This window comes from Bos taurus, chromosome 7 (genome assembly GCF_002263795.3).
Source record: "Bos taurus isolate L1 Dominette 01449 registration number 42190680 breed Hereford chromosome 7, ARS-UCD2.0, whole genome shotgun sequence".
Lineage (NCBI taxonomy): Eukaryota > Metazoa > Chordata > Mammalia > Artiodactyla > Bovidae > Bos > Bos taurus.
The window spans coordinates 23,029,944-23,056,723 of NC_037334.1; the positions used below are offsets into that span (position 1 = coordinate 23,029,944).

The window sequence follows — 26,780 nt, forward strand, 5'->3', positions numbered from 1 at the left end:
CTAGTTATTACCACTTGGAAAACAGACGTGCTATTATTTAATCCCCCACATACCATCCGCTCTCTTTTTCTTCCACATAAGGCAGAAATTCTTATTTTCATGGGATGTCTTCCACTTTTTAAGTGTCCACAACTGATTTTACAATTTTTTAAATCATTGTAAACCGTAGCAACCATACTGGACTAGGTAAGCCCAAAGGTCACTCTTGATGACCCCTGGTGGAAACCTAAGTTTTCAAGTGGTTACTAACTTTGCTGCCAAAAAACTAGATGCAGGTACCTGCCTGAGTGAGCCGAGCGTCTGGAGAGCTAGCACTGAGGGCTGCACTTTACTAGGTGTGCCTGCAGTGCAGTGAAGAGGTGGCTTTTAGAAGCTATGCACAGTTTATCACTTTCCAATGTTCGTAATCATTATTCCCGTGGAGTATAATTCCTCCCATTAGGTCATTCCTTGGGAGCAGGATTAAACCATATATGGGTTTATCAATTCTTAAAACCAAAAAGTGGCAGTTTGATAAAGGTTCTGATTTGTGCCTCCAGGAATAATGACTTGACTTCTGCTACCTTTGTATAGATATTTTAATTGGGGGAGTTAAAAAAATTACTTTTATCCTATAGGAAATGATTCCAAAGTTGATGGTTTGGTAAATTTCGAGAAACTCAGAATGATTGCCAAGGAAATTCGTCAGGTTGTTCGAATGACTTCTGCTAACATGGATCCAGCTATGATGTTCCGACAGAGGTATGGCATTGAAGTGTGTAAGTGTTACAGAGTGGCATTGAAAGTGATCTTTTTCACTTATTGACCATCTGCCTTTTATTGTGTGCTGTATTAAGTGCTTTATAGATGTCAATCTCAAATAATAGTGTATTATAAAAACCTTTAAAGGTTGGTAGTATTGGCCTGCCCTTTACATACAAAGAAACTGAAACTCAGAGCAGTTAGATAATGTGTCCAGGATGACATAAATTGCTGAGATTTGAACCCTACTTCTCTCTTAATTTTTTTGAGTACACAGATAGTTCTGTATTGTTATTGTTACGTAAAATGTCATCTAACTTAAATATAAGTAAGTTGCTGATCTTTACTGCAGTTATTAGAGAAAACAGACACTTTCATCTGGTTCTAACCAAATGTGTGAAGTATTAGTCTGCATGTCTTTGATTTTTATTGAATATTTTTAAAGTTCAATATCTATATAAGTTCTACTTCATTTGTCTAAAATATATTCCTTTGTCTCAAGTTATGGTGCTTATGTAAATTCTTTAGCAGTTTAGAAAGTGCAGAGTTAAGGATACTGTATCTTTAATAAAAATGAAAATATTGTGTTCACTATTAACCTGATCTTCTGTGAATGCTTTTTATTTATTTATTTTTTTGTGAATGCTTTTTAAAATTCACCTTTCATGCAGTAACAAATGCCTCCTCAAATTATATAAAACTTAAAGTAAATTATTTTTCCTAGTAATTTTTAGGATGAAAAGATACTAGGGTTTTAATTTTTTATCTGATTTTCTTCTAGGCCTGTGTGTATAGCTTTAGTACCTAAGGGCTTTAAAACGAAATGTTTGCCAGAGCAGGCACAATTTCAGTGGCTTAAAAGAAATAGAGTCTACTAAAGAAACAAAAAGAGATGGAATTGTTGTAACCGGATGGAATCAGCATATGTCAGGGTTGTTTTCTGAATTTTTGTTTTGTTTAAACCACAGTTCAGAAGTCTGTTTTTAGGAGTAGTTGACCTGATGGTTGCTCTAGTTTAGAAATTCTCCAAATATGAAAGAAGGAGTGTGTCATATCTCCTCTTCCCTACCCAGTTGCACACCTGAGAATCACTGCATGTAATGAGAGGTGCCATTGCTCGGCAGTGTAGAAGCAGAAGAATTAAGAACCAGGGACCAAAGCAAACCTGCAGGATTTGTTTGTTTCTTTGTTTCTAAGTTTTTGTTTTTGTTATATGTGCCTGTACAGTGGCTCCACCATTCCCTTTTACCTTACACAGACATCCGTCTACTCATGTATTTTAGCACCCTGGTTCCTGAATGAATTTGTGAGCCTGCCAGCCCAGTTGATAATTTTCTGAGTACCAGCCGTGCCTCAGAAATGAGCAAAGAAGGAAATCAATAAACTTGACTGTTCCCTTGAATGGTCTAGCCTAGAGTAGATACAGTATAGGAAAAAATAAAACATTTATAGTTAGATTAGACTGAACTTTGCTTAAATTGATTTTGTCAGCTAGTACTGAAACATGTAGCTTTCTTTAAGCAAGTATTTGGCCATTTTGGTGATACATATTATGTAGTGTGGACAGTAGTCAGTGTGCTGACTGAAGAAACAGATTGGGGCTGGCCACAGCTGGAGCTTATTGAGTACAAGTCTGGGATATGCTCAGACCAATCAGGTGGTAGAGAGGAGAGGGCCAAAAAAATGAGAATAAAAATGTTATAAAGAATCTTGATTCAGCCCAATTATAGTATAAGGAGATACAGGAGCGTACAGATTTTCATGATATATTTATACTTAAATTTTAAGTTGGCTTTGGTTTGTTCAAAATTTCTTGAACAAATACAAAGAGAAATTTCTGCACTTAAAAATGAAATTATAAATCTTTATGTTCCTTGTAATTTCATTGTCTCACTTAAATGAATGGCTCAAAAATACCTTTGAAAAAAATTCAGAAGTTCTATTCTTTCTTTTAAAGTTTCCCTGGAAACTTGTAATAAATATTTTCTGTTAAGCTTTGTTATTAACATAAGCCTCTAAATTAATTATGTATTAAAAACATAATTGGTCTAAAAGCACACTTTTAAATATTGTGGACTTTTTTGGCCTTCAGTACATGTCATAATTCATTTTACCACCTTGTATTCCATTAAAGTCATTTTACTGTTAAGCTACCATTTTTTTCTAGTAAAATTTTTCTGTTCTGTTCTGTCTCCATAGTTTCTCTGACTTTCAACTGTTGTCTTTTTTCTGTGCTTTCCTATTCAAACACACGCTTCAATGTTTGTGGCTCTTGCTTACAGGAAGAAGAGGTGGCGGAGTCTGGGGTAAGTGTAGAGATGAATGCAACTGGAATGAAGGTTGCTCAACTCTTAACGTATACTGCATCCTTTTCATTAATGCACGCACGTAAAATAGCATGTGTTCTATTAACCCTGTCAACCTACATTCCTGACAAATGCCTTTTGCTAACAAGGAGAAAATAGTGGTAGAACTAGCTTTTTTCTCCCTTTACTTTTCCATTATTGACATCCCGTAAGTCCCTTTTAGATTTTAATTTAGCAGGGTCAGTTATATGATGATGATAGCATATTATTGTTGTATGCTTCCTATATACTTCTCTAAGCACTCTATATAAACTTGAATTCTATAGCTGCTCTGTGAAATAGATACTGGTATTCCCATGGTACAAATGGGGAAGACAGAATTGTCCTAATTCCTAGAGCTCACTATAGTGGATTCTAATTCATTATTGGTGATAGTCTGATTCCAGAGTCCACACCGTTTTATTCACATGCCATATTTATAAAAATAAATATTTAAGTGAATTAAAATGGATAAGAAAGTTGTTTATAAAGGGTACATTTTCCATCAGCTGCAGCCTTTATCCAAACTATACTATAGAATTGAGATAGTAAGTTAATTGAAATAGAAGATTATTTTAATTTCTCAGATCCACTAATACTATGAGATATACAGCATTGATAGAATTTTATTTTAAATTCCTACCACTTTTAATTAAAGGCTCCCTTACCTCTCTTTAAACTGAAATAGATTCAGAAAATGACACCTTTTGTTTTTCAAGTAGTTTCAGATCTCCGCTTACAGGTCTGTCATAGTTAGATATCTTATAAGTCATATATCTAGTCTTTTCAATTTCAGTTGAAGGAAAAGATGGGTTTTGTGGATGAATGGATTAAATAAGAATGTGCTCTTTTAAGATTGCAGTGAATCATGAAGTTAGATGCTTTTATAAGACATATATGAAAGATTTTTTGTGAGCCACTTACTTTGAGTCTTGTCTTATTTGTGGTCTTTTGTTTTCTGTTGAAGCTTGGTAAACTTGAATTTTCTACTTTCTTCTTCCCTTCTCTGTGTGTTTTTCATGTGTTTTCTTATATACTGTACATTTATGTCTTGGTCTTTTCTGGTTCTTCTCATTGAAAACAGAAATTGATCCCTAACATTGCTGTGATGAAGAAGAATGGACAGTGTATCTTAGTGGGTATTTGGGGTGTTTGAATGACTTGTGTAACACACTCACTATTCAGCATTTGATTGCATTGTATGATGTTTGCAGACACCGGACATTTTCTTTTTTATATCAAAGCATTTTGAAAGTAGATTAAAAGACATTTCTTTGTCATTTATCATAGTGTTTCATTTATTGAAATTTTGTCTTTATTCTAAATTTCTAGGCTCCTTTGTATATCAACTTAGGTAAAATTATTAAATATTTGTATTAAAATTTGTACTTAAATGTTGGGAGTTGATTTTACTGCATTTCTTTGAATCTAAGACAACATCAGTTGCCAGGACCACTACTATTTTATGTACCACTAAGAAAAATCACTGAAATGCCTTCTTAATACTGATAATTTTTTACTTGTTAAGAGTTCTTATATATTTTAGGTGTGCATTTTTGTCACATAACACCTTTTTTGCATTAATAAAAATTAAGCAAATTAAATTGGTTTATGTCTTTCTAAAACTTCTTCCTATTTAGAATATGAATCTTCTGAATCACCTTTAGAGTTGTTAGTTTCTGGGTTTTTTCCCCACGCACAGTATTGCCTTTTGTGCCATCAGATGCATAGGTAATGCCACATTTCTTTAAACAAGCTGTAAAAGAACAAAAAGCTGCTGATGCGGGGCTCTTAGGCTGGCTCTGCAAATAACAGGGCTAGCTTCCTTTTGACACTTGCTTCAGGAATGTTGTTGAACTTCAGAGTCACTATAGCCTTATAATCCTGAAGCCTTATAATTCCTGAAGGTTAAGGGAGTATTCACTAATGCCGTTGGATTTTTTCCAAACTATTCTGCAAATTTTGAAATTTCTGCTGTGTAAGTAGCAACAAACATGTCACAGTTTCTGCCTGACCAGTAACAATTGCAAGTTTCCATCCACTGTAAGACACAGTCTTTTAAAGATCTTAAAATTGTGAAAGAAAAATAACATTTTTTACAGCTTTATTTCACTTAATCTGAAGTGAAAATATTAGGATTTTAGTGTGTTTTTAAAATGAGCTATATGAATACGGAAAAAACAGATTATAAGATTGTGGTCCAGTTTTTAATATCTTTGGGTATTTGGGAGGCTAACTTTGAAAACCCATAGATACCTTCATTATTTTAGAATGGCAACTGCCTTTAAAATAAAAATCGTCTAGAACCTTGTGTTTGCCATCTTTGTTACAAAGGACAAATAGCATTGCAATTCCTGTTTTCCAGTGGTTCTAGATATAGTTATTGTAGAAGAAAGCTTGCTGAAAAGAGTTGTATGTAAAACTTTATTAGCTTGTTTGAATTGTAGTAATTCCTACCCAGCTTGTAGTTCCATCACATTTAGAGGCACTGCAGAAGAAAGATCCCATATCCCCAACCCTAGAAGCCATGTGTTACCTCACCAATTCATATGTGAGTGGAAACATTGAATAGCTTTTTACTGCTGTTTCCCATCTCTGACTATATTGACTTGAATATAAATGGTGTTATTTTTCTTATTGGTTGTTCTCTTTAAAGTTTGGCCAAAATCTGGTTACAGGTAACATTGGAGCGTGCTCCGAGTAGGTCTGCTGTGCACAGAAATGATGATGGCAGTAGCACGTCCAAAGCAGCACATACAACCAGCACTGCTCTAGAAACTCCCGTGCTGAAGAACCCTGGTGCAGAGATCTGGCTCAGGGTGCACTTGCCCAGTTAGGCTCTTGACATATCTTCAGAGTGTGGATGGCCACAGGGCCAAGGAATGCTTTCACTGTCACAATTGTCCTATGGGTTGGAAGGCACCAAACATAGGTCTGATGGAATTTGTTGCTTTGGGGGGAATTGTCAACTTATCCTTTTGAGTTCTTCACTTTGCTGAATCTTGAAACTCAGAACATTGCCATGTGTGACATATTACTTTGCATTAATGCTTTTCATCTTTTAACTCATTTGCATCAGCATGCAATCGCATTAACAGAACAGAATTCTTTTAATCTTCAGTCTGCCGTACTTAATTCGTGTCTTTATAGCCCATTATTGTGATCTTCATCTTACAGGTCACTGAGTCAAGGCAGCACAAATTCAAACATGCTGGATGTTCAGGGAGGTGCTCACAAAAAAAGGGCACGCCGTAGCTCTCTGCTAAATGCCAAGAAGCTATATGAAGATGCCCAAATGGCAAGAAAAGTGAAGCAGTATCTTTCCAGTCTGGATGTCGAGACAGATGAAGAGAAGTTCCAGATGATGTCATTGCAATGGGAGCCTGCATATGGTACCTGTAAGTACAAGTTTTCACTTATGTGATACTAAACAGCACAACAAAATAGAAACTTATTTTTCTAGTATTATGGTGAAGTCCCAAGAAAATTAACTTTCGCTCACAAAGGTTTACTGACATACTCAAGCATCATGTCATCATGTTAGTCAGATACTGAATTCTCATCCATTCCTGATGATTTCTCTGTGCAGGAAATGGAGTCTAAATATAGTTCTTTGAAAAGCATTATAAAATCTTAAAGACTGAAACATTATAGAGGAGTCTTTCTCTTTGAGAATGTTCTTACTTTCATCCCTAAATGAAAAGTAAAATAAGTGAAGATTTTCCCTTTTCTAAGAATTTTACAGATATTTACCAAGTGAAAAAATACAGTAAATTATAGGTATCAGTACATAAGGTAAAAACAAGAAAAATCTGAGCTTTTCTGATATTATTTATGAATAGAAAATGTGATGAACAAAATAGATCCTATTCTCAATACTCATTTTTTTTAATTAAATACAAACAGTAGAATGCCTGTATCTCTGGGTCTAAGACATTATGAGTTGTGAAAGCAGAAATCAAAGATTGTACATCTATTATGAGTATTACTTATCTGGATATGTGATTAAATGTTACACCAGTAAAAATCCCAATATAATACATAGAAATTGATTTAAATGTTGACAGAATATAGGGGGCGGGAAGGTTCAGATTTTCTGTTTCCGTGTTCCTAGTTAATAGGGAGAAATGGCAGTCATCATGAGTTGACCCTGAGATTGGTAAATGGTATAGTATTTGCATAGTAATGGGACAAGTATGTCAATAGAGTAGAAAAGAAAACGGAAATACAACTAAGTATTGTTTTTAAAATTCAGATTCACAATTAATTTTCAAATGTAGGGTAATGAGACATTCAGTAAATGTTGTTATAAAAACAATATATTGAACACTTCTAGCAAATTTGGTATTCCTGTGTATAGCTGTTGAAATAATTTCACTTCCTCAATACCTACTTATTGAACATCTGTTGTATCACTGAACACATAGGGATACGGTTGTAAACAAGATATACCATCCTTATAATCTTGTTAGTTATAGCCTTGTGGAGGGAAGAGGCATTGATTGATTAATTGCACAGATAATTGTATTATAATTATCAGTGCTGTGAAGGAAGGATACAGGATGTCTTGAGAACAAACAGAGTGTGGGTTATTGCGGAAGCTGGATCATGCAGGGTCTAATAGACCTTGCTTTAAGGATTTGTGTCTTTATCCTGAGAGCAGTGGCAAGTCATCTGAAGGTTTGTGCAGGGCATTTGTAGATGGAAAGTAGCATTATCAGATCAGATTTTCATGATGGAAGAGCCATCATGCTGATGTATGGAGAATGGCTTGAAGGCATGCTAGAATTGATAGAGTGAAGAGAGCATTTCAACAGTATAAATGAGAAGATGTTAATTGCTTGAGTCTCAAGTGCTTCAGGGCTTTGGTGCACACATGCCCAAGTTTAGGAGCCACACCACGAAAACGTCCCACATAACTTTGCCTTATAAAGTACAGAAGTATGTTTTGTTACTCTCTCCTATTAGTGACCAAGAATTTAAATGAGAAAAAATCAATGAAGTCATCAGAAATGTCTCCGGTGCCACTGAGGTCAGCTGGCCAAACAACTAAAGCTCATTTGCATCAGCCTCACAGAGGAAGCCAGGTGCTTCAGGTGCCAGCTGTAAATTTGCACCCTATCAGGAAGAAGGGCCAAGGAAAAGACCCTGCCACCCTGAGTGAGTATACACAATTAATACTGCATTTGTTTAACTGAAATTGCCAGGCGAGTTAGATTGGAAAGTAATTATAAATGCTTTGGAGATCTGCTATCATGGTTTGTGTAATATAAGCAGCACTCATGAGTCAAGAAATGCTTCATTTTGCCTATAAGTCTTTGATGACTGCATGCATGTTTTAAACGTTGATGTGAGAATTCCTATAATATCAACCAAAAACTTATTTTTACTTGGGTACCAAGGGCATACTGCATTTAGTGGTCTATATACTCAGTTATCTAATGAAAATGCAACCTATGAGAATGAAATTGCTTATTTCTTTAAAAAAAAAAAAAGTTGGTTTTACATTAATGACCACTTATGAAAACCTAGCTAGGAAACAAGAAAGAAGCAAGGGTAAAATACACAAAGGATAGGCCATGCTCTTTTTTCCTCTGTTGGACCATGTAGACGTTGTTCAAATTACTTTCATTACTTGTTCTAGCAGTATCACTATTTTAGCTTCCAGGTGGAAAGCTAGATGAGGTTTGGTTCCCAGTATTATTATTTAGCCCATGCATTATACATAGAACATACTCAGTAGAACCTTGAGAATTTAACTTGATTTTGCTTTGAAATCCAAAGGCAAATAAGGAATTCCCCTTCCTTTGCCAGATTTTCAGTCTGGTGATAAAGATATTCACATAAATAGATAACTTCAGTATATGTGATGTGTCCACTATTATGGCAGGAGCATGTATAGAACATAGAAAAGAACAAAAGAGAGGGGACTCGTAGAGTTGAGAGAGGTAAGACAGTGCTCCAGAGAAGACTTTGGAGGTTACACCTAAGCAGAGTATTAAAGGTTGACTAGGAAGGAGGTAATTAGGCAAAAATTCCAGAGAAGTTGCTTCAGGCAGAGGAAGAATTTGATAGCTACATGGAGCTACAGGTGGTTTACTCTGAGTACAAAGCTGCAGAGTGTTGAGGGACAATAATAATTAATGCTAACACTTAGAGAACACTTACTGAATGCCAGACACAGTTCCAAGTGCTTTTACTATTTTATATATATATGTTCATTGAATTTTAAGAACTCTAAAGATAAAGAATACTCTCATTCCATAGTCAAAATAACTTAAAGCACCCTCAGTAAGAGATGGAACTGGAAGTTGAGCTCAGGTTAACTGGCTCAAAGTCCTTACTTTTAACACTGTACTAAACAGACAGTGTCCCAGGATGAAGAGAAGTCAAGTCATAGACATGCCAAAATTAGAACATGGCATGCTGAAGGAAAGTTGTCAATAGATACCTATAGGAAGCAGTTTGAGCAAGGCAAGGGTCTGGTCCAGTTTATGTTTGAGGAGCTCTATAGTAGGAAAGTGGTGTGAGATTGGAGATGGGGAGTCTAAGTGGAAAGCTGATGTAGCAATGGGAAGGTGACCAAAACCTGATCTAGTTTGGTGACTGTGGATATCAAGAGAAAATTGGATGCAAAATGGGTGTAGTTGATCTGCTGATGAGAATGAGAAATGGGAATAGTCTAACTCTGATTTCTTACTTGGACGTCATCACCTAAGAGGCAGAATAATTTGTACCAGGTAGCCATCTTCCTTCTTCCTGTAATATGCCTATTAGTTATATGATAAATATATTAAAATGGCACTTCACTAAAAGTAGTGTGAGTATACCAAGTTTTAAATTTTTTCAGTATTAAAGGAATGCTTGTTACTATGCTGAGTACTCATCAGAGTTGGGCTTTCTTTACTGGTTCAACAGTGAAAACATTGGTAAGGTTGACCTATGCCAAAAAGGACCAGCTGTTGGACAAGAGTGATGACAGAACTTTGCAGGAATGTTTCCAGTAGGCTCCATACTCTTTTTCTATAAATTGATGATTCTTTCTGTTGTCTACTTCTCTCCTGTAGTGTGAATTTAGTGCTCTTGAAAAGGGCTGGACTGGCAGCCCTGCAGCTGCTTCTGTATACCCACAGCACAGATGCACCACAGGTAGTGACAGTGCCAACATCCCTCCGCTGCCCCTGCCACATGCCTCGCCCTGACTTGGAGAGGCCACCTCTAGAGGGGAAGGAAGAGTCTGAATCCATGCATTCTCTATTGAGACTTCCAACACGTGTGTCAGTGGTGGGGGGTGGCACACTATACCCAGACTGCTAAATCCATGTCCCTTATGCCACAAAACAAGCAAGGAAAGAGCTATTCTAATCTGATCTGTGTGACTGGCTGAATTTGAACAAATGACCTAGAGGTGAGAATCTCTGTGTGCCATTACCCAGTCATGTAGTCCCCGTTTGTCATTTACGCATTTCAGTTGACTACACTAGCCATTGTGCATCGTGGCTTTAGTTATGTAGTAATTTAGGCAACTGTAGACATTTTAATTGTGAAGTGATGCTTATTTACCTCTTTGATTTTATTTTTAGGTACAGGTTTACCTCAGAAAATTTTAGGAACAGCTGAAGAAGTAAGTGGTGGTAAGAAACACACAGAAGACACCGTTTCTGTGGCATCATCCTTACATTCCAGCCCTCCTGTGTCTCCTCAAGGTTCCCCCCGCAAAGGTGAGGGAAAACAATTTGAGCTCTTGTTAACACCAGACAACACTGTGGGGCACGTAGTTTGCTTTTGGTCTGTAGTAGTAATATTTAGAAAGTGTGAAGAAAAGTGAAACTCATAATACCTCCTGAATTTTCATGTTTGGGATTGAATTATTCAGATGGCTTCCAGGTATTATGCAGCATGGAGCTAGGACTCCTGCATTCAGAGTGTGGTCCTCCTTTGGTAGAGGACAAGCGTAGATAAGAATGAAGGCAGAAGTCAGGTGTTTTGGTCTGTGCAGATTCTTGATGTTGTTATTCAAATTACCAATTAATTCAAATAATTCTATGAAGTTTTTTAAAGTAAGAATTTCTTTAGGAAATTGTTTATAACCCATTTACAAGATTTAGGAAATGAAACTAATATTTAGGGTAATACATTCCTTTCTTTCTAATGTAGTGTTACTGCTACCTTTTTATTAATCAAAATTTACAATAATCTGTACAGTACCCTTGTGGATTTTTACATTTATACTAATATAGAACCTCTTGAGTTAAAAAAAATGTGAAATTTCTCTTGTTTATTTACCTATATTTTAATAATTCAGACCGAGGCTTTGCTCTTTTTTTTTTCTGACTAGCCTGGGTAGTATGAATGTAAGTTGCCATTTCACACCAGCTCCAAATGTAGCATTCTAAATAACGTGTATGTTTCTTCCATTGGCCCCTCCATATTCTCTGTGTACCCTGGTGAAAAGACTCCTTAGTTTCCTTAACTGGAAACTAGTTGAATTGGATTTGGTGTATATGCATGAACATGACTTGTGGGAATTTCACAGATGTAAAAGATTTACATCTTTGAATAATCACAGTACAGAACAGTACATGGTCTGAGGGAGGGCAAGGTTACGAATTCTAGCAGGAAAACTTCCAGAGCTTTCCTTAGCTCCTGTGTTCTAAGTTTGCTTTCACTTTTGAGGGTTCCTTTTTATTTTTGCTACCTCTGTGACAGCAGTGTGGTACAGTGATGTCAGACCTTAGTTTGATTCCTGACTCTGTCCCCGGTCATAGCTGTGTTACTATAAATAACAGATTTATAAGGTCAGGTCTTCAGTCTGTAAGAAGGGATAGGGACCACCTATTTTAGGGACCTTATTTAAGATTTAAATGAAATAAAACCTGTAATGCCTGATAGATAGATGGTGGGTGTTTAGTAAATTGGAATTTCTCTTCTTTATCACTGCTGCCACACCAGGGCAATATAACTCCATTACTGACCTTCTTCACATAGCTGAGACTGGCTAGAATTTTCTTTCAGATTTTACTAAGAAAAACTTAGTAAAAATCACGTAGGACATATAAAAGTATTCATAATAGATGTGTTTATAAAGCACAGTTTTCTATTCCGGTTGTGTGTAGCTTGTATATGATTTAGGAAAATACACAGATCTCTTTCCTCTCCTTACTGTGTGTGTTTCCTATCCAAAGTATCCCTTGTGTGTGTGTGAAAGCACTCGTCACTCAGTCGTGTCTGACTTTTTGCAACCCCATGGACTGCAGCCTGTCAGGCTTCTCTGTCCAAGGAATTCTCCAGGTAATACTCAGATGGGTAATCAGGTCCCAAGGATTGGGGCTGGGAACAGTGCCTTATTCACACACATGGTCCAGATGAACAGTGTTCATATGCTTTTAATGCTCTTTCAGGAACACCTGTACACCCTCCAGTGGTCTCATTATAGACAGTTCTCTAACCAGGAAACTAGTTGAACTGGATTTGGTGTTTTATGCATCAGTGTGACTTGAGGGAAGAGGTCAAGAACAGGAATTTCCCCACTGCTTTTATTCCCAACAGAAATCCATTTTAACCACTGGAATAGAGAAGTCTTCTCTCTGTTGTGTCTTTCAGTGGGTGGCCAGCAATTGAACATGATATTTATAGATTTGTGACCATGATATTTATAGATTTGTGAGAAACATAGTAATGTTTTAAAGTCTTAGAAATCTGAAGAAAGTCTTTTCTTCAAAACTATTTCTGGTGGTTTATTTCCATAGACAGATTTTTGCCAGTGGTCAGTGATTGAACAAAAATGCCATTAAACTAAGAATATGTTATTAGACTCTGTTCTTGGTTCTTGCTATACTTTGAAATAGTTCTTTGTTTTCTAACAATTGAGAAAATAAGCTGATTTTTTTTTTTTCAACTAAAAAAAGAGAAGACGCCTACACTCAGGATTTTTAACAGGAGAATTTAAACAAAGAATTGAAAAAGTGAGATGTCAAGAGGCCTTAACCTTTATCTTCCCTGATGCTTAAGGCAGGGAACCTCTCCACCTCGGAGAGAAAACTGGATCGGACATTGTGCTTTATAAATACATGTATTGTGTATTCTGTTTATATATCTTGTCTGATTTTTGCTTCTATACACGATTCAAGTCTAAAAGAAGAAAGAGACTCTGATGAAGTCCTGTCTGATTTTTGTTAGTAGAATCTGCCTGGAAATTCTAGACATAATTACTTTCAAGAAATATTTCTGGTTATTGGGTACTCTTGTCATATTTTAGCTTATGATTTTAGCAGCTTGGGTTACTTTCAGCAGTTTTTTATTACCAGCTTATTCTAATCAAGGTAACCTTTCTCCTGTGTTCTGTCTTGTTTATGCTGTAGAGTTTCCATGTAGTAAAAGTATGTTGTTAGACTTTAATTTTTCAGATATTGTCAAGATGTTAAAATTTTTTGATAGTAAAATGTTATATAAACCAGGTAAATTGTGATTAATTGGAAAGAATTAATTGACCATGACAGGGTTTTTGCATCTCTCCCTCCAGTTGGCAGTATCCTATCTGATCACAGCATCCTGCTGCGCCTCTCAGGGTCTTCCTCATCCCCTCCCCGTGAGTCCAGCACCAACATCAGTGGCCAGAGCTGCCCCGGAATAGGTGGGGTTTACTTGCAAAAGAAAATCCTTCAGATTACCAGGAGCACAGCCAAAAGAACAGACAGGACCGAGAAGGCCACTGAGGAGAATAGAGACAGGACAAGCTGTGACAACACAGCCAGAAAAAGAATGACATCCCCGTTTAGAAGATTTAGGGAAAGAACTCTTTCAAGGGAGAGACTAGCCAACAGCAAAAAAGAGGACGCAGATCACAATCAAGCTACAGAAAGCTGTGAGAAAGTGAAGGATGTTGGAAGCAACATCAAAGATGAGAAAGGGAGTGACATCTTCAATTCAAATAGCCGAGGCAACAGTAACACTTTACACTGCTTCTATACGCGATTCACGTCTAAAAGGAGAAAGACACTCTGATGAAGTTCTTTACTTAATTTTAGTGTGAAATTTGTTTTCATTTATTAATGTAAATGTAACTTAAATTAAGTCATTTGTCAAGGCTGAGGCAGCCAACTACTAAAATACTTTCTCTGAGCATTTTATGGATTAGTATCCTCCAGCAACCAAATCGTATTCATTTAAAGTGCCTTATTTGTATGTATGTTATTTTGCTAATGTTAGTAAACTTAATACTCTCGTTTTCTGTGGTTGGCTTTATTTTCTACTGGTAACAGCTGGGTCTGTGAGTACAGCAAGTAGAGGAGACTTTTTAGGAACCAGTATTTACTTTTACATTAAAACCCCAGTAATGATCTGATCAAAACCTTTGCCTTTACATATGTGTGTTGCTTTCTTATTACTGCAACTACATTATAAGCTAAAGAGAAGTGTTTGGAAGGCAAGAAACTATATAATATCTTGTCCACATAAACTTTTTTTTTTAATTCATCCACTTTTCATATACACTCTGGTCAGAGGAGGAGGAGATAGTCTAACCTGGCAAGTTAAAAAATATATGGGAAACTTGTTTAAAAAAATACAGTTACGATGTCCCACTGCAGACCTCATAAATTTGAATTGCTAGAAATTGGCCCAAGAATGTGTGTTTTAATAAGCCTTCCAGATGATTCTTAGAATTAATTATATTTGAGAAATACTGATCTAACAGACATAGGAATGAAATTATTTTTAAAACAGTAAAGCAAGTCTGTGCCCCAGGATAAAAGAACAGTGACTTTTTCTTTTGAGGAAGAATTTTTTAGTTTTGTTTTTAGTTTACCACATCCATTTTCTTGGTCCTCTTGAAAATTGACGGATCACTTCATGTGGGACACTGAGGAATAGCAGTGATCCCATGATCAGAGAACTGGGGAGGAGTCAAATGATTGGCTTGGCTTGGCGTGTCCTGTGCCTGGCACAAAGCCAGATACATAGATCACACATTTTCTGAGTCTTAATTTTCCTTTTTGAAATAGTTAATGAAACTACTTAATTAGGTTATTGATTAACACATTTTTTGGTTGTTGAACTATGTGTGAGTATAGAGGCTATAGTTTTTGAGATTTCTAGGAGTGGACCCAAAGGTCATGCACCTAGTAGAACCTCATTCTCTTAGTGAACGAGAAGATAATTGCTTCCTTCTTTGCTACCTACTCCTTGCTGGGATTACTACAGCATTTTCTTTTACTTCACAACAACAGATGTTTGGCACTTTTCTGACAATTACAAAAACAGATGATTGGGTACATTAAGTATCACACTGCAGATTTGATTTTGGATCCTTCTACTTTACTCCATCTTCACCCCTTCATTCCAGAAAATGCTAAAGAAAATCTCTCTAGTTATATCTGCTGTGCAGTAAGTCATAGAACAATTTAAAACAGGTAGATGCTGGTTTTTTTTCATGATACATTCTTCTAAATCTGTCAGTTCAGCTGTTTAATACTCTGCTAAATTGATGAAGAAAAAGGAAACTAGGTATAAGAGTAAATACAAATCTAAAACAATTTCTTTAAAAATACTAAAACAAGTGGCTTTCAGCTTGGGCAAGACTTCTTAGGTGACTAAAGCAAAGTATCTATGGTAAGTATTTGCAGTTTGAAAAAACAAATTATTTCCCTTGGGTCCTAACTCCCCTTACGTACCCCCAGCCCAAGGTGGTGTTTTGAACACTTAAGTCAGGCCTTGAAATATTTATGTTAATCATAGGGGAGGGAACATAGAGTTAAGAAGAAGATGAGAAGTTCAAGATGTCTTCTTTTTAATGTTCTGTAATATATTTAATGCCTCTTATTCTCTTAAATGCTTGTAGCTCTGTGAGAGCCAGGGGCAGATTTACCTTTGAACTAGTTTTCTCAGTAATACTGTGTTTTAACGTTCTGTTTCTTGAATTTGGAATTAGATTGGTGCCATAAAGGTAGGTAGGTGAATGGATGTGTAAGGGAGCATGATAGAAGATTGGCACCATTGCTTCTGCATAGATGGAGATTGACACTGACACTCACTTTATGTTTTTGTTCTTTTTTATATTTTGTTTAATCCTCTCCCTGACCCTCCCCACTCCAGTTCACTTGTTCTGTAGTCTGATCAGTTGTCTTCTCTTATTCAGGTTATACACTTATACCATCAGCTAAATCTGACAACTTGTCTGACTCCAGCCACAGTGAGATTTCTTCACGGTCCAGCATTGTGAGCAATTGTTCTGTTGACTCCATGTCTACAGCTCTACAGGATGAACGGTGTTCCTCCCAGGCTGTGGCAGTCCCTGAATCCACTGGAGCATTGGAAAAGACAGAGCACTCCTCAGGGATAGGAGACCATAGTCAGCTTGGCCCTGGGTAAACATCCTTGCCTGTGTTCCCATCACAAAACTCAAGCCAAGTGGCCACAGCAAGTAGTGCTCCCTAATTTGAACATGGACGCCCCCACCAAAGGGGGTATCTTATATGTACTTATATGAAAATAAGTACTGTTTTGAAAGATGTAGGGGTGCTCATTTTTTAAGTGTTACCAAAATCACATAACTTATATCATATATCTTTTTGATCAATAAGAATTCAACATGAAGATGCTGTTGGTATGTGGGAAGTGTCTTGCATTCTGGCTGTAAGGTTAGAGACTGCTCAAAAACAGAGTGTGTAATGGCAAGTACCCTCAAAGTACTATACACACTGTGGACAGATTGGGAGAGTAGGACTAGTCCTAGATCCCTGTTCTTGCAAAGTATGATTTAGAGCATAAGAATTACCAGCTATGAAAAGGCAATCCAAAAAAACAAAAGTGAACTCTAAATTTCTATTTTGAGTCAAACAAAATGGAAGTCTTCAGAAAGCATTGAGAAAGTTGACTGTAAATTGATATTGTTAAATCTGGTATACTTTACGTAGTAAAGCATTATCGTATTTGTAAAGATTTCTAAACTGTGGTTCTGTAGACCAGGAATCGGCTAACTTTTTCTGTAAAAGTTAGTAAATACATTAGACTTAGCAAGCGGTAAGGTCTCTGTTGCAATTGCTCAACCTTGCTCTTGTTGGATCACAATGGCCTTTGACAATTTGTAAACAAACAGTTTTACTGCGTCCCAGTAAAACTTTATATGCAAAAGCAGGTATAGAGGCCCAAATTTACCCCTGGACTCCACTTTGCAGATCCTGGTCTATCCTCTGTACCAAATATCAGGACTTCACAAACCTTATCTGGGGTGAGCAGGTAAAGGCCCATTTAAAGGAGTACAAATTTTAGGCTTTGCAGACTGCATACAGTCCCTGTCTCAAAATCTTTGGAGTATTTTGTTCTATTTTGTTTAAATTGTTTAAAAATGTAAAAAAAAAAACAACAAAACAAAAACTATGCTTTGCCCAAGACCATAATAAAACAGTCTTGACTGGATTTGGCCCATGAATGTAAGTTTGAGAACCCTTGCTAGAAATGATAGAACTCATTCAGTAGTAGGTAATTGGGGAAGTTGCTGTTTACTTGGTACCTCAGAGACATGCTGAAAAATGAAACATGATTCCTGTAATTAAAATTCTTAATTCTGTGTGCATGGAGAGAATCTAGCATTGTGTGACCCAGAATGAAAATGTATACTTAATTTTATTCAAGAAGAATGCTGAGGAAACCTTGCTAAGTATTTTGAGTTTCTAGCTAAGTATAAACCTTAATGCCAGTAGAAGTTTAGTGATGATTGATTACAGTGACATTTTTTTCACAGGGTTATGTGGGCATTAAGCACTTGTGATCTATGCTCTGTAGTCTCTTGTAGGCAGTTGATAGAAGGCAGTTTTTCCATTAAGCCAGTAAATTACTTTTAATTGTGTGTCTCTGATTTTAGGTGGACACTCTCAAAGCCATCTCTAATCAACAAGAGTTTAGCTGTCTCATCTTCTGTGAGCAATGAAGAGATTTCTCATGAGCACATCATTATAGAAACAGCTGATAGTGGTCGTGGAAGTTGGACTTCCTGCTCAAGCAGTTCCCATGACAACTTCCAAAGTCTTCCAAACCCCAAAGGCTGGGAGTTTTTGAACTCTTACCGACCTACCCATTTGGATGGTCCCATAGCTGAAGTTGAACCCACTGACTGTGAGCACTACAGCTGTCCCAAAGGCTGCTCTCGAACTTGTGGTCAGTGTAAAGGAAGCCTAGAGACTAATCAGATGAGACAGAGTTGGGCTTCCTCTAGTTCTCTGTCTGACACATACGAACCAAACTATGGGACAGTTAAACGGAGAGTGCTGGAGAACACCCCAGCTGAATCATCTGAAGGCTTGGACCACAAAGAGGGCATCGACCCAGTCTATAAAACTGTTACTTCAAGTACAGAAAAGGGCTTGATTGGTAAGTTATGTGTTCTTTGTCATATCTGTGGCGTTTAGAATTTAAGTGGTAAACCGTGACGTTGGCCCAGAACTTTATTCTTGCAAAATTCCTTTCTTTTATTCTAATCTCTCTTTCCTTCCTCCATATGCAAATTATTTTCAAAAAGTTCATGATTTCTCAAGGGCTTTGGGTCAGATAGTCAAGCCATTTAAAATGACAAGGGTGACATGCAGTAATTTAATTAGGGAGACAGGTTTATATGTCTGGTTTTGCTTTTGGGATCTTTTTGGTTTCATTAAGAAATATTACATTACTGTGCAGTAGTAATAAAGGGATTATTCTCTTTGCCACCTCTTAAATTGTTTGAACCCCTCTTGCTTTGCATGCATGGTTAGAAGCTTTGAATCTGATAAAACTTTTAGGTTTTACAGGTGGGGGAAAATGTGTGATAAAGAAGTCTGAAGCAGGGACTTCTCTGGTGGTCTAGTGGTTAAGACTCGGAGCTTCCACTGCAAGGACCACCGTTTCGATCCCTGGTCATGGAATTTAGATCGTACATGCTGTGCGGCATGGCCAAAAAGAGCAAAGAAAGAAGTCCAAAATACATTTCGTTATACCTGCCTAGTGCATATTATGCGTGTGCCAACTTCTGTTTGTGGATTCTGTTGTAACTGCACACAGCTTTCTTGGTGTATTCTTTTAGTATTTGTCTATCAAATACATTTTTCCCTTTCTTTCTTGAGTTATGTAAGTCCTGGGACATAGTAGCACCTGGTTTTCTTTTGTGTGAAGTGACTATTTTGAATCAATATTATAATCAACTCTTTCTTTTATATCATATTCATGGTAACAATTTAAATTACTAAATGTAAAAGACGTGGTTTTATAGCATAGTTTTTACTCATCTTATTTCATTATACTTCGGGGTTTTTAGTTCATTCATTTTTCCAAGGGCTTTTTTTATTAAAGCCTTTGAGGTAACCGGTATACTGATACACAAGCATGTGTGTACATGGGCGTAAAAGCTTTCTCTTATCCATTTGGGAAAATAGACTTAAAATGTTTTTTCGTGTTTTTGTTGTTGTTGTTCATTTCTAGTTGACTCTGGGCAGATCTCTTAATGTTCTTCATGCTTGTGTTCTCTTAAGCTCTCTACCCTCTCCTCGCTCCATTCTCCTCAGATGGGAATGGAAATCCTTCTGACTTTGATATTATCTGCAGATTTTACTGGTAAAGTTGTAGAAATTTCAGCATGGACAAACTTGATTCTCTGAAGGGAGGATTTTAATGATCCTTTTTAATTTAGTCTCTTCTTATTGCATATAGATTTGTGTTAGTTGCTCAGTTATTTTCGACTCTTCACCAGGCTCCTCTATCCTTGGAATTCTCCAGGCAAGAATACTGGAGTGGGCAGCCATTTCCTTCCCCATGTATTTAGATAGTGTTTGTATTTTAAAAGTTACTGATATCATCAAGACATTCAGAGTTACTAGTCCTATGAGTCTTGTGAATTGGTCTTAATTTCATGAAACCTTCCTCTTTATCTAACCTATTTCTGGTGCTTTTTGAAGCTTTACTTTAGACCCAGGGTGTACAAACGTAGGGGAAAAGATTTTAAGTCACTATTATTTTTAATGCCCACTGAGAAAATCAGAGAAAGTTAACTTAAAGTAGATTTCCTAAAATTATGGTTTTTCTTCTTCACTTAAGCACAAAGCAGAGGTTAGGAATAAGGTCCTAGAAGGAATTAGTTCCTCTCTAAAGTTATTTATATGCCAGCAATGACAACTTATCTACCCTGGAGTGCCAGGAAACAGTGGTTCCTATCAGAGAAAGGGGAAAGTAGCACTTCAGTAGAAATGGCACCCCACTCCAGTGTTCTTGCCTGGAGAATCCCAGGGACAGGGGAGCCTGGTGGGCTGGAGTTGGACACGCACGAGTTGGACACAACTGAAGCGACTAGCAGCAGCAGCAGCAGCAGAGGACCTAAGTGTCATTTCTATGAAAATCTCCCCATTTAATACACTTTAGATATTCAGGATGAATTCTTAAATGTTTCTGACTTGCCTCTGGGGCTGGTATCCTTGAGGAATCTGTCGCACCTCTGTGGTTCGCAGGCTGACCTGTGAAAGGAAGAAGTTTGTCGTCAGGGTCTCTTTCAACTGTCTCACTGTTTAATGTTTGTAAAACCCAATGTAATTTATGTATTTTAAACACAAATTTAAATATCAAGTTTATTAAGCTTATTAAAAAGTTTTTAATCTACTGCCATTGTGTTCAAATATATTCATTTTGTCAGTTTTTTAAGTTCTATTTTGTCATTGTAATAAGTTTTGTGTTTTTTTTCATTTCTTCTGTTTTTCATTAACGTTTCCATTGCTTATTTTTCATGCCAGTGTACTGTGTCACCTCACCCAAGAAGGAGGATAGGTATAGGGAGCCACCTCCCACTCCTCCAGGATACATGGGGATTTCTTTAGCGGACCTAAAGGAAGGACCCCACCTCCACCTAAAACCTCCAGAGTATAGTGTGGCGGTGCAGAGGTCAAAGATGATGCATAACAGCCTCTCTAGACTGCCACCAGCTTCTCTCAGTAGCAGCCCTGTGGCCTGTGTTCCATCGAAGATTGTAATTCAGCCTCAGAGGCATAAACTAGATGTGACTGATGGAGATAGCGAAGCAGATGGTATGTTGACAAACTACCTTAATAGCTCTCAAATAAATAGCTTAACACTTTGAATGATCTTTACTCTGGTATTTCATGTAATCAAAAATGTTTTCCTCACTGCTTTAGAAATCTCTGTTTAAAAAAAAAGAAAAGCCTAAATATGATGGTGTGTTTTTGTAAACGGAGAGGACAAGCTCGTTGTTTCTCTGTGCCCGGTACCCTTTTTCCAGCTCAAATGGAGTATTCTTATATTTCAGATGGCAGCTCAGCCAAAAGGGATGATTTTAAGAGAAGACACTTGACATTGGTGGAGTTGTGTTATATATTAATGCTTGGGCACTTGAAACTCCAACTATCACAATGTCAAATTATCTGAAGTCATGCTGTTTGATAGAGTTCCTCTTATTCGCAAAACTTGACTGACTTGACAGAGTTGGCAATAAATGAATTTTATCCTTTTAAACAGTGTAGTAATAATAATAAAGTGGTTACAAAGCACTTTTGGAATTCCAGTTGATTGTCAGTCTTCAGTGTGGTCAGAACTCAAAAATGTCATTACGGTAAAATCTGTCCTCTGATGGGATATTTGAGATTTCTTTGTTGAAATGAACTAACTTTCTAAAAGATAACTAGATTGTTAGTTGATCTTTATTAATATGCAGATCTACCACTTAACTGTGATTCTGTCGTTTTCAGAAAATGAACAGGTTTCAGCAGTGTAGCCTTCGTATTGACCTGGTTGAAGTCTACTGAAAGTCCTGGAAGAAGGAGTGGGCGGAGCCATCTCGTGATTCTGCAGGCCGTTGCTAGCACACAGCACGCTGCTCCTGCTGCTAACCCAGAGGTTTTGTTCCTGTACTCTGAGCAGTGAGATAACCTGAATCATGCTTCCTTTCATTTAATCCCTGCAGATGCATAGTTTCCTCAGCTATGGATGTTGTGCCTGGATACCAGTCTCCGCTTTGCACACCAGATCTGCCTTGGGACCACAGTTACTAGAACAAATTCAAACTTGAGTCCTCCCTATATATATCACTATAGATTTTCCTTTAACACATTACTTTTAAGATAGTAGAGTGGTAGTATTTTCAAGCCATAACTTGGGTTAACAGACAAATTCAGAATGTCTGCCAATGCCAAGGATATTTTTATGTATTTGAAAAGTAACTTATTATTTGAAGTTTTGTGGTTTTCTTTGTATTTGGGAGCTCTTGTTAACTGATGTTCATGTTTGAGGCCATAAAACTATCTCTGATCTGACCAAACAGAAGCCATCTTTACAGGATGATAATACTTTCGACTATACAGAGATGTAACCATCTGTAGCACCAATACAATGTAGGTCTGTTTGAATGGAACAGGAATCCTTTTGCTGTTGAGATGTTAGGAAGGAAAAATACTGCCATCTGCTGGTCAGGATTTGGAAGCCAAATGAAGCTAGCACAGAGTCAGCAGCCTTTTGGGAAAAGGAAGGGGGTATGATGGGGTGTGTAGCAATCCTAATTTCCAAAGAATGAAATTTTTATCTTATGTAACACGTATAGAAATTCTTTCTGAAGTGAACGTAATGCTCTATCTAACTGTAAGTATAAATCCAATAAATGGAAACTGAGTTCTAGACAGTTCTACTCTGTAGGAACCTGTAACTAAAATTTTTCACAACTCAGATATGGAGTTCTTTCTTAATGGATGTGTTATCATTGGCAGTGTAATCATGAAGATCAATTTAGCTTTGTGCTAAGTGTTCTGCAGTGTTCCCCACCCCCACCCCCATCTCAAAGCACAAGGCTGTTTTCAATCTTGATAAACACTGCAGCTCCCAGTTGACTGTAGGTAAAGCTCAGCATGCCAGAGTCAATGATTGGTTGAAAATTTTGTGGGGGAAAGAGGAGCTAGAATTATGGAAATGATTATTTCTTGGTTCTCACTTCAGGCCTTGAGAGGATATATATATAAAATGTATCTCCTGTTGGGCATGGCACTCTTAAATATTTAATGAAAATTTCAGTAATTGTTTACTGGATGAGACAGACTTTCCAACATTTTAAAAAATTAAGTATAATGTTTTCTATATCTTTAGTTTAAATATTTTCATTTGTTTTTTAGTATAAAGGCAAATGAAAGTTTAATAAACTTCTGTGACTACCAAAAAAACAAAAGCCAAAGCCATTAATGTGCACTACCCAGATCAACTTGCAACCAAAAATAGGTTTACTTCTGAGTGGTTGTCCATATGTGAATTTATAGGATTTAGTTGGCTTATGACTTCCTTTTGAAAAGTTTGTTCTCATTTTTTCCCTAGCTCTCTCTTCCTTCTATCATCCTTCTATTTCCTTTATTTTAAAATCATAAATCAGTTCCAACTGGTACATGGCAGTAGTCCATCTTTTCTATCAAAATGACAGTTTCTTCATCTTAGGAAAGATCACGTATCTGAAAAATTCCCATGGGCAAAAAATTGTAAATCAGAAACTTAAGCCTTAGAAATTTAAGGTTAGAATGAGGCTAGTTGGCTTCATAGCTATCTTGGCCCATTGAAATGGAAATTAACCTGGATCAAAAATCTAATAATAGTTTGAAAGTCACACTGTAAAGGTTTGATCTATAAACAGTGGTCTTTTGATCATAAATTTTTCTTTCACTGGTTTACACAATATTATTTTCATGTCCAGAACAAAACAAAGAAAGTGAAAGATATTTTTGCTATAACCATCTTTTTATCAAGTTTGGGTATTTATTCTCACCATTTTGTATCCACTCCCCAGAAAAATGTGCTGTTTGCACAATATCTGTTTTTTTAACAGGTCTTTCAAATTGTTGTCCTTAATGTTATCGATAATCATCTTGCACAGAGTCAGAGGCTTGTGGTTTTGGACTTGCACCTTGTAGCTGCCTTTGTTTTCCTGTAGCTTGAACTGTGAGTGTTTGAATCAGCTGATCACATTGATCAGGAACTAGCCAAATGCTTTGTAGTTTGATATGTATGTATCCCTTAAAAACGTCGTGGCATTTTGATCTTTATGTTTTGATTATCGGGTACATTCCTGCCTTCTCTTAGTTTGTCACATGACTAGAACAAGAGAAGCCTTAACCTGTACTTGTTCCAGTTCTAAGTCCCCATTTGTTTTTATGTTATGAATTTATAAGCATACTAAAGAGACTTGTGCCCTCATCGCACCACAACTCTGAATCAGCCAGGAATATTGAAATAGTAACTCCTTGCTGCAAACTTTTGCCAAATAATGAATTTCAACAACAAAAAAACTCTTCATAATGAAAGATATGGAGAATGAATAACTCCAATATGTACTTCCATAAAAGTTTATTGTAATTTAATAGATTATTACTTTCTCCAAATGATTACTTTCAGTATGATATTTGGGGAGAGAAAAACCTTTAAATGATTTTTTGTGAGGGTGATAAGTCTGCATAACCACCTTAAAAATCTCCCAGGCTTGAAATATGATGTAATCATGGAGATAATCCAAACCTCCTTGTGTATTTAAAACTGATTTTTATTCTGATATATGTTTCTAAAACATGTAATATTAAAATAGATGTATCCCTTTAGTATAAAGGCTAGAGCAAAGGGATAAATCTTCTAAAGTGTTAAAGTACATTTTCAGATTTAAACGTGAACCCCAGTTCATCTTTAATTTTTGTTGTGCTCTTTAAAGGCTTCTTTACTTTTGACACACAGAATGCAGTTGTACTTGACCTTTTAAAATTGAAACGCGAGCTTATCAGCAAAAGACAAAACTGCACAGTCATAATAATCAAATAGCAATTATACTGCACAATTCCGTGATTGTAAAGTATCCTGTAACAAGCAATGTTTGTCTCCTATTTTTTGATACCTCTTAAACTTATGTCTTTTAGAAAGACAGTGCCTCTGTATGCTTTTTGTATTTTTATTGAGTGTAAATATTTGTTATATTTTTGGTTAAGAGAATGTAAAAGTACCATTTACTATCATATCTACTAATACATTGGTGGAATCAATAAAGAATCTAATCAGTCGTCTCTGCACGTTATTGCTGATGTGTGGGAGCCTGTCAGGTAATTACACCTAGTCACTCAAGAGGACCAGTTTGGGACCTGCATTGGTATGAAGGCATTTTTTGTTTTTAGTCTCGAGAGAAATTGGAATTGTCCAATTACAGTTGACATTATGGTATCTGTCAAACACCTAGCTGTTGTTTAGTTTTGTAAAAGTGTGTTCAGGAACTTCCCAGGTGGTCCAGTGGTCGGGAATCCATCTTGCAGTGCAGGGGACACAGGTTTGATCCCTGGTCAGGGAAGTGAGATCCCACATGCTGGGGAACAACTAACCCCACGCACCACAGCTACTCAGCTCCTGTGATCCAGAGCCTGACAGCCACAAAAGCTGAAGCCCACGTGCCACAACTAGAGAGTTCATGCACTGCAACCAAAGATCCTGCATGATGCAACTAACTGAGACCTGATGCAGGCAAATTTTTTTTTAAAAAGTGTATTCGATTACAAACCAACTTTATCAGTGGCTTAAACCCTATTGGAGCTTGTTTTTCTTTTATAACAGAAGAGTCTGCCAGCGGACTCTCTCGGGTTGGTACAGAGATTCCGCATGCTATTCAGACACCTGAGGACACCACCAAGTGTTTCAAGAAGAAAGGATTTGCTGGAAAGGTGCAAACTTGTGTGTCCCTTTTATTAGCAAAACAGCTTTTCAAGAACTCCACTTGCATAATTTCTGTTTACCTCTCGCCTCAAAACTGTCATACTGAGTGTCCTTAGAGAGGCAAAGGAAGGTAACACAGAGGAGAAGGCAGTGTGAAGCCTGCAGAGAGTTGTGGCCACTGGTGGAAGAATGCCTACAGTCACCAGGAAGGAGGAGAAACTAGGAAGAGATCCCTCCTTGGAGCCTCAGAGGAAGTGCCACCCAGCCAACACCTTGCTCTTGGTCTTCTGGCCTGTTGTTTTAACCACTCAGCTTTTGGTATTGTGTTAATGGCCACTCTAGAAAACTAATGGATGCTACTGTTTTTGTCTGAATTAAAGGATATAGTGATCACACCACGGGAACCACCCCATCTCACTGTCTTCAAGAAGCATTTGTTAAACAAAGGTAAGAGGGGCCCAGAGGCTTCCTTTCCAACTGGCTGGTCAGCCTGTGGCATTTCCAAGTGTTTACAGAAGGGACATTTGCTATCATGCTTGCCACGCTTGATATGTTTCATTTTACTTTCGACTTTCAGGAGTTCTGGTAAGTATGTACTGGTATCTTTATGTTTTAACTTTAATTTCCATAATTACTAGGAATGCTAATAAGCATCTTTTCAAATTTATTGGCGATTTGGATACTGTCTTTTGTGAGGTGTCTCTAGGTCTTTCGTTTATTTGTTGCTAATGTAGTGAAATATTGTTTTATAATGACTTGCTTGATTCATTTATTGATTCTAACAGCTTTTAGATTCTTTTGAATTTCCTATATTCCGGGAATTTTCTACAGGCCGTGAGCTGGGGCTGTGGAGGGGAGGGCTTATGTGCTGAAGGGTTACGTGCTTTAGTGTCTCGTGTCAAGGGTCTTAAGTGGTTGTGGCTTTGTTTTATGTATTTTGTCTAGTTTTTTGTTTTAGGGAGGAAGATAAAGTGCTAATTCCTCCATACTGATCAGAAGCAAAAGTCATATTTAAAA

General features: G+C 37.0%; 1 protein-coding gene across 7 annotated transcripts in view; it reads left to right on the plus strand.

The window, feature by feature from the left end:
* Window positions 1-25,123, plus strand: part of RAPGEF6 (Rap guanine nucleotide exchange factor 6) — a 228,779-nt gene extending 203,656 nt beyond the window's left edge. For 4 of the 7 annotated variants that reach the window (XM_003586275.6, XM_024995044.2, XM_015472120.3 and 1 more), the window contains 9 exons: window positions 618-741; window positions 3,024-3,047; window positions 6,264-6,484; window positions 8,055-8,246; window positions 10,670-10,807; window positions 16,222-16,450; window positions 17,947-18,452; window positions 20,831-21,121; window positions 21,800-25,123. In XM_003586275.6, coding sequence (XP_003586323.2) covers window positions 618-741; window positions 3,024-3,047; window positions 6,264-6,484; window positions 8,055-8,246; window positions 10,670-10,807; window positions 16,222-16,450; window positions 17,947-18,452; window positions 20,831-21,121; window positions 21,800-21,825 — 1,751 coding nt within the window. In that variant the 3' untranslated portion in view covers window positions 21,826-25,123. Of the gene's footprint in view, window positions 1-617; window positions 742-3,023; window positions 3,048-6,263; window positions 6,485-8,054; window positions 8,247-10,669; window positions 10,808-13,608; window positions 14,314-16,221; window positions 16,451-17,946; window positions 18,453-20,830; window positions 21,122-21,799 lie in introns of those variants that run through there. The other 3 variants (XM_002688965.7, XM_024995048.2, XM_024995049.2) reach the window with 3 other exon arrangements.
* Window positions 25,124-26,780: the final 1,657 nt, after the last annotated feature.